The sequence below is a fragment of the Telmatherina bonti genome (assembly GCF_933228915.1).
Source record: "Telmatherina bonti genome assembly, chromosome: 11".
In the NCBI taxonomy this organism is placed as follows: Eukaryota; Metazoa; Chordata; class Actinopteri; order Atheriniformes; family Telmatherinidae; genus Telmatherina; species Telmatherina bonti.
The window spans coordinates 32,821,463-32,831,769 of NC_136629.1; the positions used below are offsets into that span (position 1 = coordinate 32,821,463).

The 10,307-nt window shown below is 38.1% G+C and overlaps 4 protein-coding genes across 10 annotated transcripts in view; 3 read left to right on the forward strand and 1 right to left on the reverse strand.

The window, feature by feature from the left end:
• The window catches only part of cep170aa (centrosomal protein 170Aa), a 45,722-nt gene extending 41,927 nt beyond the window's left edge, over window positions 1–3,795 (forward strand). For all 7 annotated transcript variants that reach the window (XM_079248462.1, XM_079248465.1, XM_079248463.1 and 4 more), the window contains 4 exons: window positions 92–180; window positions 312–405; window positions 499–550; window positions 884–3,795. In XM_079248462.1, coding sequence (XP_079104588.1) covers window positions 92–180; window positions 312–405; window positions 499–550; window positions 884–1,212 — 564 coding nt within the window. In that variant the 3' untranslated portion in view covers window positions 1,213–3,795. The remainder of the gene's footprint in view (window positions 1–91; window positions 181–311; window positions 406–498; window positions 551–883) is intronic.
• Window positions 3,796–4,140: 345 nt separating this feature from the next.
• On the reverse strand, window positions 4,141–5,521 carry hint1 (histidine triad nucleotide binding protein 1). Its single transcript, XM_079249007.1, has 3 exons — window positions 5,387–5,521; window positions 4,577–4,681; window positions 4,141–4,430 (listed from the first exon to the last, which is right to left on the reverse strand). The coding sequence occupies exons 1-3, from the start codon at window positions 5,495–5,497 to the stop codon at window positions 4,266–4,268; spliced, it is 381 nt and encodes a 126-aa protein (XP_079105133.1). The 5' UTR covers window positions 5,498–5,521; the 3' UTR covers window positions 4,141–4,265.
• Window positions 5,522–5,914: 393 nt separating this feature from the next.
• Window positions 5,915–7,540, forward strand: lyrm7 (LYR motif containing 7). Its single transcript, XM_079249443.1, has 5 exons — window positions 5,915–5,961; window positions 6,197–6,269; window positions 6,398–6,468; window positions 6,887–6,968; window positions 7,151–7,540. The coding sequence occupies exons 1-5, from the start codon at window positions 5,944–5,946 to the stop codon at window positions 7,219–7,221; spliced, it is 315 nt and encodes a 104-aa protein (XP_079105569.1). The 5' UTR covers window positions 5,915–5,943; the 3' UTR covers window positions 7,222–7,540.
• Window positions 7,541–8,474: 934 nt separating this feature from the next.
• The window catches only part of dync2li1 (dynein, cytoplasmic 2, light intermediate chain 1), a gene marked incomplete at both ends in the record, with an annotated part of 8,976 nt that continues 7,143 nt past the window's right edge, over window positions 8,475–10,307 (forward strand). The window contains 4 exons of the mRNA XM_079248828.1: window positions 8,475–8,488; window positions 8,598–8,721; window positions 8,833–8,867; window positions 9,143–9,212. Of these exons, the coding sequence (XP_079104954.1) occupies window positions 8,475–8,488; window positions 8,598–8,721; window positions 8,833–8,867; window positions 9,143–9,212 (243 nt within the window). The remainder of the gene's footprint in view (window positions 8,489–8,597; window positions 8,722–8,832; window positions 8,868–9,142; window positions 9,213–10,307) is intronic.

The window sequence follows — 10,307 nt, forward strand, 5'->3', positions numbered from 1 at the left end:
ACGACACCAAAGGAGACTTTCACAAGAACATCTGCTTTCAGTTTCAAGCTGTCATTTGTCACAGTGAATTTCTCTTCTTGTGTGTATTCAGGCGGTGTTGGACAGCCTGCTTATCCACTCAGTGTCTCAGCTGTCATCCAAGATCAGACACTCTGTTGACAAAACAGCAGGAAAGATCAGGTGAGTCTGCTTTGTGATATATGTGTGTTTCTAACAGTCGATCCACCTCTCATTGTGCCATAATGCTGCGCTGAGAAAAAAAAAAAACAGCTTTGCAGACAGACGTGTTCTCAATTCTGGTTTCTCCCCAGGATCTTGTTCAAAGATAAGGACAGGAACTGGGATGAAATTGAGAGCAAACTGAGATCAGAGAGTGACTTGCCACTCCTTAAAACATCCAACAAGGTAATAAAACCTATTTGTGTTCATGATATTTGATAAGAAAATTCCAGTAATAGGGACTAATCAGTTTATCATTCTTTCCTCTTCTCCCTGCAGGAAATCTCTTCGATTCTGCTGGAACTGAAGAGAGTCGAGAAGCAGCTCCAAGGTGAAGCAGACAAGCACACCTCCAACATGCACTGTGACATCATTAGGCATTGTGATTGGTTTATTTATGGTCATTGATGGAGAACTGTGAATGTCAAGAGAAAGCAGCAACAAATAGACATAAATATTCTAGATTTTTAATGCTCAGCGCTGCCAAATCCATAATCAATATGTGTGTAGGACAATGAAGTTTGGATATAGTTACACTGTCAGCTGTGTCTTGCTGAGCCTCAAATGAGAAATATTTATTTTATGATTAAATATTTATGATGATTAAAGCAACAATGTTTTGGCTCAAATCTTCCACAAACTAATTTTCTTCCTTTTCTTTCAGTGATCAACGTGATGGTAGACCCAGATGGGACTTTGGATGCCTTGGCCAGCCTCGGCCTAACCAGCCCCACCACCCCAACAAAACCCATAACCATCAAAGCTTCTTCCTCTGCCACCAGCCCTGGGTCAGCGCCCCCAGCCAAAGAATCACTGCCGGAGAGCCTTCCTGGGCCTGGAGGTTCAGCAGCCTCCTCCAGAGTACAGACTACCTTTGCCAGCACAGAGAAGACTGCACAAGACACCAGTGTGGGTTTGGGGTTAACAGGAGTCGGAGGGTTGCCCTTTAACCGCATGAGGCCGAGCGGAGAGGAGGCCATCGCACAGAAATGAACAGGAAGTGACTCTTAATGCTGATTCGTATAAACATGAGTCTGGATGGGAGTGCAGGTGGATGGTGATCAGTGTTTCTAACACCAGTGCAGGTGTAGAAAGTTTCTTTTTTTTTTGACAGAACTGTGGCCATTCTGCTGGCACCAACATTTTGGATTATGATTTAGTCAAAAGATGATTTAACAAAAGATATCCCGGCCAGAAATGAAGTGCTTAAACCGGCTTTTAGGCTTCACTCTCTAATCCTCTACTTATGCACCACAGACATACGCTCATACAGAAACTGACCCATAAACACACTGACAATTACATGTTGTCCTCCGACTGTTCATGCTCCTCGGCCAACCTGACATCCTGGTGGACAGATCTCTGTGGTTGTTCAGTCTCCTTCACTCCTATTGCCTTCTCCATGTGTCTGGACCCTTCCTGCACTGAGGACATGCCTTAAAACACATCCACAATAGTAGCAGCTTAACCTCCTGTCCCCTAAAACAAGGATTGAAGACATCTTTTAAGAGTAAACAGTACCTTCAGACAAACTGAATGCATTGTAAAATAACACTTTCTTAACATCTTTTATTTACACTGTAATAAAAAAAATACAACTGCAATAATTTATAATCACGAGTTTGTTGCAAAGAATATTTCAGCAGCCTTAAATAACCACTATGACAAACCCCATACACAAGTAGACATGCTTTAAATTTACAGCTGTTAAGATTATTTCTAAATTACGCCAACTCGCAGAGTTTCTTTTGCATATATTACAGAGTTGTAACCGTCCACTGAGCCATCTGAAACGGATTTTAAATGCCTCTCTGCTCATTTAATTCCTTCTGAGTAGCTGGAAACAGTTTTTCCCTGCAGGAGCACATGCAGGACACATCTGCAAGTTAGTTTGTGTTGATCTTACTAAAAAAAAAAAACAAGTGGTGGTTTTACTCAGCAGTAGCAGTTTTTTAGGGAAACCAATGATAATTACTTACCAAAGTTTACATGTTTTTTTTTTAAGTCATTTTCCAATAATAGGATCATCTTGAAATTAAGCTGTTATGCAAAACCTGAAATTGCGTTTCGTTTTTATGTCAAATTCTTTTGCAGTTCACCTATTTTACTGAATGTCAAGAGCCATTTTCTAACTACAAATCAAAGATTTAAGGAGCTTATTCATCACAGAAAAACACTATTATCCATGCCCTTAGCTTTGTGCTAACTTTTATTCAAGTAAATCTTAATTTCTAATTGGCTGTTTTCTACTTTTTCTGGTCACAGCTGATGTGACTTCTGTTTGAGTGTCAGTGTTTCAAAGAAATATTTTACAATATTTAGATACTGCTGCTGTAGATTTTAATGGTTTGATCTTTTTTGTCACACTCAAAACCTGAACATGAAAAAGCTGCTGGAATTAGTTTTTAGTAAATGTGCCATCTAAAAGTGAAGAACTCACAAAAAGGCCTTCTATGGGTTAAAAGTTGTCAGTGATTTATTTTTTTCTTTTTGTAATTAGCTCATCTCCTGTTTTATTCGTTTTGCTTGTAATGTTGCTCCACATCCGTGTAAATTCCGAAGGCGGCTCGTTGTTTTTACCAAGCGGGAAAGCTCCAGTATACTTCTGTACAATTAACCACCTTCTCGTTGACTTTGCTGCTTTTGTAGTAACTTTATGGAGACTAACCATTTTCTGAATCTCTTCAGCTTATAGTCTGTGTCTAGACTAGAGTATGATGACTTAAAGTCAATGTATTTGTACTTAGATACTCTTACAATAGTAAATTAGGTACCAGAGTATGTGTTCATTTCCTTCTCTCTGTAAACATATTTTCAATGCCTCTAAGTGCCCATTTTGACAATAGAAGGGCATTGATTAAAAGAACTTTAGCTAAGATAAAAACTTATTTTGCACATTGTTTTATTCCATGCAGACAAAATGAATACGCAGCAACAGGTTGCATGAATTGAGTGACATCACTCTGCCTGATATCAGAAGTGACAGCTTTGCCTCTAAAACTGTGTTTAAACAAAGCCTCTGATTATTTTACCCGTTTTCCCCATTTTATCATCAAAAATTGGGGGGCTGTGAATCCTAGGTACACGTTTATTTTAAATGCTCCATGTTGTCAGATCAGTGTTGTTTTTTTTTCCTTATTTTTGTAAAGAATACCACCCTCTTATTTATTTTTTGTTTTAATATGTGAATGTTTCATGCATTTTATATTTGTTCAACAATGTGCATTTGTTCTTACTGTTAATAAAAACAGAGCCATTCACTCGTCTGTTAACAGATTTGTGTGCAGCATTACAAACATTTTGCTCTACTTACACAAACTTCATCTCAGAACACGCTTCACAAACACAAACCATCACCGCACTACTAATCAGAAAACCTACATTAGCATTCAAACCTGGAAAGAAAAACGAAAAAGACATGGTGGGCTTCAAATCCAGAGTTGTGTCTTCAATCATTCTGACCAAACAGAGTAAAAATAGATCCTTCCAAGCTGGAGACAATTAATCACGAGTCAACTCAAAATGTAAATGACACAACCCCTTTATGATGCCTTAACCCTTTAGCCAAGTGTGCAAGTGTTTTAAGTTGTTTCACATGGAAGCACACCAACCACACATCTCCATCAACTACTCTTATTATTGAGAACATTCAAACTAGATCAACAAATAATCATCTAATACTACTGAACTGAGATAGAGATGACCTTTTGGTTGGCACATAACTTTATATTATGTGCGGCCTACAAAATTGTGGATAAAGATTTTCTTACAGTAGCAGAAATAAACTGGTTATTTACCTAAAATGTAAGCTTGAAAAACATATGACCTGAAATCCAAACACTGTGCACACGATCAGGGTGCCTCCAGAAAAAAAATAAAAAGACATTCAACAGCCCGCTCTAAGAAAGACAATAAAGACTCTCTCGTTGTGAACTTTATTATCATTGATGAATTTGTGTTTAAATGTTCCGCCTTAATTGGACAGTAATAGATGTCAGACAACAGACGTTAACATGGAAAAGTGGTCCAACACAAGAAGATGGAGATTAGCCAGGGGGCCAACCCATGGTGCGTCCACCCAGGACGTGGATGTGGATGTGGTAGACCGACTGACCACCATCAGGCCCATCGTTGATAACAATCCTGTAGCCTTTAGACAGACCTGCATCTTGAGCACACTTCTTTGCGACCAACATCATATGGCCCAACAACTAAAAAGCAAAGAGAGAAATGCTGAATAACAGAGACAAAAGATATACATGAAAAAGAAATCCCTCTGTTTAGGAAGAGGTTCAGATAAAGTTGCAGTAAATGGTTCCCTCTAGTGGTAACTGGCAGAGAGCCCAGTCAAACTTACTGCAGCATCGCCATCCTCAGCTTGAGACAGCTGAACAATGGGCTTTTTGGGGACAACTAAAATGTGTGTGGGAGCTTGAGGAGAAATATCAGGAAAGGCAACACACTGAAACAGAAAGAAAGACAAAATAAAGACAAATTGAGAATATGCAGGAAGCCGGAAGAGCAAAAGCATCCATGGGAAATAATGTAATAAATATGTAAGGTAGCTTTTTTTTTGTTAAATGTTACATGTGCGAATGCTAAATTAAAGTCAATCAATTTAAGACACTAAAAACTGAAATACGGACCTAAATTACCTCACAATTTTGCAAAATTGTTCACATATATCTCAGTATAAAATTATTTGCTATTACTGACAATAGACACAATGCAGCATCTGTACCTTTGTTTTGTAACTGAAGAGCACTCTCATTGTGGTATACATGCTCTACGTATGCATACACATAAGACATGACAGAGGCTTTAAGCTGCTGCCTGCAATCTGACCTCATGTCATTCTGGTGGTAAGCCAATTTCTATGCCAAGTGATTGCAGAGGAGAGGTACAATGGCTTAAAACCATGCAGAAAAATTTACCTGTGCACAGAAAGAAGTTTTCAAGTTACTATTTTTTGGGATTACTTGTTCTATCTCTGTAGTTTGCAAGCTTTAAATTTCTGTGCTGGTTTAATCTGCAATTGGTAACTTCCACATGGCATGTTAATAATAAACCTAAGCTAGCATGGGGCTAGCATTAGCCTAATTTCGGGAGAGCAGCCGAGTATTATTGCACCTAAACTGGCCCATGAACGAAAATATTAAATGCATACCTGATCATCCTCGTATACTAAGTTGACAGGAATCTCTTTGCGTACAATTTTTCCAAATATCGTGTCTCCACCAGGTTTCGCTTCCTGCGCTTTCGCTGTTTCAGCCGCCATGTTGCCGCAGACCAGCGGCAGGCTACGCCGGTGGCGTAATTGAGCGCCGCTTTCGGTTTAGTAAAAACACACTGAACGCTGATTGGCCACAAAAAAATGTCATATTAATGTTGATTGGTTGTCAATCATAGACATCATATATATATATATATATATATATATATATATATATATATATATATATATATATATATATATATATATATATATATATATATATATATATATATATATATATATATATATATATATAGACGCCTCATATAGTATGGCCTACACCGTACAAATAAATGCATTGGAAGCGCATGGGAGACCCATCCAAGATGGCGACGCGATGAGACGTCAGCTCGTATAGGCGGCGTCTATGTATATATTATTTCTATGTTGCCAGTGTGATTCCGTGTTTTTACGTCTACGTGCAGCGGAAGTGAGTACAAGAACTCAACATGGGGACTCGTTTGAAGGTGAGGATGGGGCATATTCATGTTTTATTACAGTCATGTTTTTAAAGCGGTGTTGCATTAACGCACCTTTAGCTGAGTTTAGATATTCCAGTCTTTTTTTTTTTTTTTTGTTCATATTAGAAGAAATATCTTAAACTCTTGGACATTTCATATAACATGATGTTGCTGCTTCAGTTCATGCAACATATGTCAAGTCTCAGAAGTATCTAGAAGCTGTCTGTTTGTGTGCCTGCAGGTCCTCAGCGTGTTTAAATCGCTGCACAGAACGAGGATGGCTGTGTTCAGAGATGATAACAGGGCACTGACTGGTGAGTTATCCAGTTTAACCAGGTTAACAGAGGAAACTTGTGACTTGAGGCATGATTTCTAGAAAGAAAATGATCAGTTCAAATGTATACCTTGTAGTCATCTAATGCAGATTTTTTCATTTTCTAAGCTGCAAGGCTAAAGATCAATGAGGAGTTCCGGAAAAACAAAAATGAGACGTCAGAAGAAAACATTAACACGGTACAATGGCTATTTTCTGTCATTATTACAGACATGTCAGTCTAAACAAGTCTCACAAATAACATCTGCAGTTTTTACTTTTAAAAACATATTCATATAATAGGTTTGCATAATTGTTTTCTTAAGAAATCAGCCAGGTCTTGTTTACAGTGGCGTTGCATATTACTTGTAAAACAAAAAGAATATTGTAGGAGAGAAGAAGTGATACGTTCGTAACCATCCTGAATATTTTGCATTAAATTTGTGGAGCAGGAGGGTTTACTTAGTTTTCAACCAACAGCAATTATTTTAATTAATGTCATTTTAATATTGGCTTGGCACAGAAGTTTTGAAGGTAATTCTAAAGCCCATCTGTCCTATAATCAGTTTCTCCTATACATTGTGAAATGTTTTTTTTTTTTTTAATTTTTTTTAACAGATGATTAAAATGGGCTCAGATGTGGAAACAATTCTTCGACAGGCAGTTCTACAAGTGGAACATGTTGAAGAAAACAAGCTTTGTATGGTTTTTCAATTCTCTTTCCTAAAATTACATATTTTTAAAAAAAAAAATGCTGTCAGACTAAAGAAGCTTGTAAATTCAAATTGCATATTCCAGAAGTGAAAACTTCTTAGACCTTTTTTTTATGGTTTTCACTAATGATACACTGCATTTTTTTCTCCTCCTTTCTATATCTGACAGTGCTTCGGCCCAGAGAGAGCCTTCTACTGGAAAATGTACCGTATTGTGATGAACCACGGAAAAAGACATGACAGATTTTCATTTCACATCGTCATCTGGAAAGAGACTATCAACTAGCTTTGATTTGCAAGATGATGGATTTTTTTGGACAGAATCTCAAGTGGTTCGGGACCTCCTTAGCAAACATGTTTTAACAATCATCAGTTCATGAAGAAAAGACTGCTTGTGATCCCATTGAGGATCTTCATTCTTCTCTAAGAAACCTGTACTGTAAACATGCCATAATTTCCTTAACAGCACTTCATCATGGATGACTGCATCTTCTGTAAAAAGCACTGATGGTATTTCACTGTCTTGTCAGAAATAAAGCTGTGATGTTTTGGAAAAGGTTAAACCACATGAGACGTCAGCTGAATTTTGCTTAGAGAAAAATTACAGAAGTGTCAGGTTTGTTAATCGCACCAGATATTCCTCCAATGTGCATGAAGGTGTAACTTAAAAAAAAAAAAAAACTCCACTGATTTAACAATGAGATATAGCAAAACCCCTGTACCCCTTGTAAAATATTTTTACAGCCAAGTCCCCCCTAACCACTGCAAAGTATTTTTAGTTAAGAGAACCCATGAAATACAGCACTTTGTCATTTGTGTTTGGTTTATTAAACTTTTGTTTGCGTTGTCAAGGCGACCGTGAGTGAAGGATATGATTTGGCTCATAACAGGTGGGGTTCAATTCAAGTCAGAATGTGGGATTTTAGGAGGAATGAAATGGTTTTAAATCTAAATGTAAATTCAGTTTATAAATGTAAACTTACATTTATTGAAATATACTAAATATTTATGTAATGTTAGTATATTATTTTATTTAAGGATGTTCTAAAGAAAACATAAAAGATGTTTCCAAAAAATTCCAAGTACCCCCTGAAATGCCTTGAAGTACCCCCAGGGGTACACGTGCCCCCATTGAGAAACAGTGCTGTAGAACATGCTTTGGGAAAGTATAAAAATAATAAACAGAAGGGATAAAGATTAAAAGACAGTGGGAATTTGCTATACGAAATTGCATACATTTCATGGACCCGTTTACGAAATACATATTATAAAATCATTTGTCGTTATCTGGCAGTATCTAGTGTAATTAAAGTAGTCTCAATGTTGATGACTCTTGTTTAGAGCGAGTACTTTTTGCCTTGATCCGCCGATTGGTGGCGGTAATGCGATTTACCAAACATCAATAAATACCAGAAGAAGAAGCGCCGTTACTCTGGCAACGCTTCATGGCTCTTTTTTTTTTAGCTTGTTTACAAGCTTGATAAACAAGCTTCATGCCCAAAGCAAGGTGAGAGTCATGGTGTATTGTGTTGTTAAGACCATGCAGGATGTTAAATAAACAAAACAGCGCGTTTATCTTTGGAACAACGCGAAGCTTTTTGTCTTTTATTCTGCAGTTCAGACACACTATGGGAGCTGGCTGCGGCGGAGGTCCACAGTCGGGAGGTCGGAGGTGGGGAGGAGGACCGAGGGGAGACTGTCAGCGAGAGGAGCGTGTTTCTGATGGGGAGCAAAGCTGGGGTTTGTTTGGGATAATGTCAAACCATTTGAAATAATTCTGATAAGAACTTCAAATCCCAACTTAAATCTGAAACAACAGCGACACTCGTCATGTTTGTTGTTTGTTTTCAGGGGAAAACATCTATTTTGCTGAGATGTCTTGACAGGTGAGTGTATGCAGTCTGAATGCTTACCATTATGTAACATATTAACATCTAATCTTAGTATTCTGTATGGAAACATAAGATGAAGGTTTACCCAATACACTGCGAAACTTATGGGTTTTTTAGTGTTCAATGTTAATCTTGATATGTTTTGGTCCACACTCCCAAAATTGTTCATTTAAAAGGCTTAGACCGACAGTACATCAAGTTTGTAAGGTGAATTTCCTTTGATATATTTTATCCCTACACTGAAATTAAACTGATTTTCAATCCACCAGGGATGAACCACCAAAACCAACTCTGGCACTGGAGTACACTTTTGGCAGACGAGCCCGGGGACACAACACAGTAAGACTAACTTTAAACAATTCAACTCAATTCAGCTTTATTTGTGTAGCACCACTTCACAACAATGTTGTCACAGGGCACTTTACATCCACATCATTTGAAGCCAATTCATACATATCCTATAATAGAAAACAACTGATTGCGTCGAGTCATGACTTCAATCCAGTCCCCCATCCTGAGCTGCACGCTGCGACAGTGGGAAGGAAAACACTCCCTTTTAACAGGAAGAAAACCTCGGGCAGAACCCGGCTCAGAGAGGGCAGCCATCTGCCTTAACTGATTGGGGTGGAGAGGACAGGAAAGACAGATCAACATGTATGGGGCTTGGCAACGTGAGGTCATGATGCTGGCCCCGCAGTGGCTGATGGGAAAAGCTGTCATTGTTTGAGGCCATAGAGAAGGAAGAACTTTCGGTGTCGGTTGCAATGTCCGAGCACACGATCGATTGGGGGAAAAAAATAGATAACGGCTTGTCTTTTCACTCGTTTCCTACATGGAAGCAAAACCAAGGGAGTCTTGTATCTGATGTAACCCGGAGGAGACGGATGGATATCTGCCAGGAAGACCTGTAGAAAAAAGGAGAAATAAGTTAGAGACGGCAATATTGACAGTGTCTAAACAAAGTTTAAACACTGTCAGATCCTTGAATATTATTCCTATTAAAGGGATGAAGACGCACAACTAATATGTTGATTGCTTTAAGGAGCTGGGTGAAAAGTTAACACCTGTGAAGCGCTTCGTAAAAAAGACTTACATTTATCAGTAGTTTTTTTTGCAGGTTCAAACTTCAGTGTTTCTGTAGCTCTGGAATATCTGAGCTCATATTTGGCAAATGTGTGTTTTGAATAAAGAAGAAAAGGCAGAAGAGTTTACCAGTAAGACCACTGCCAACCAATTGGGTTCATCAGTTTAATTTGTGCTGCAGCTAGTGGTGCAAAGAACAGGCCACTGTTTGAAGAAAGAATCTGTGAAACTATATGACAATGGAAAAAAAAAACATTTTGTACACTTAAAGTTAATGTATGGATGATTTCAGTGACAATAAATATACTGTAAGTTATAATATGTGTTGTGGGTTGTCTCAAGATGAGGAAG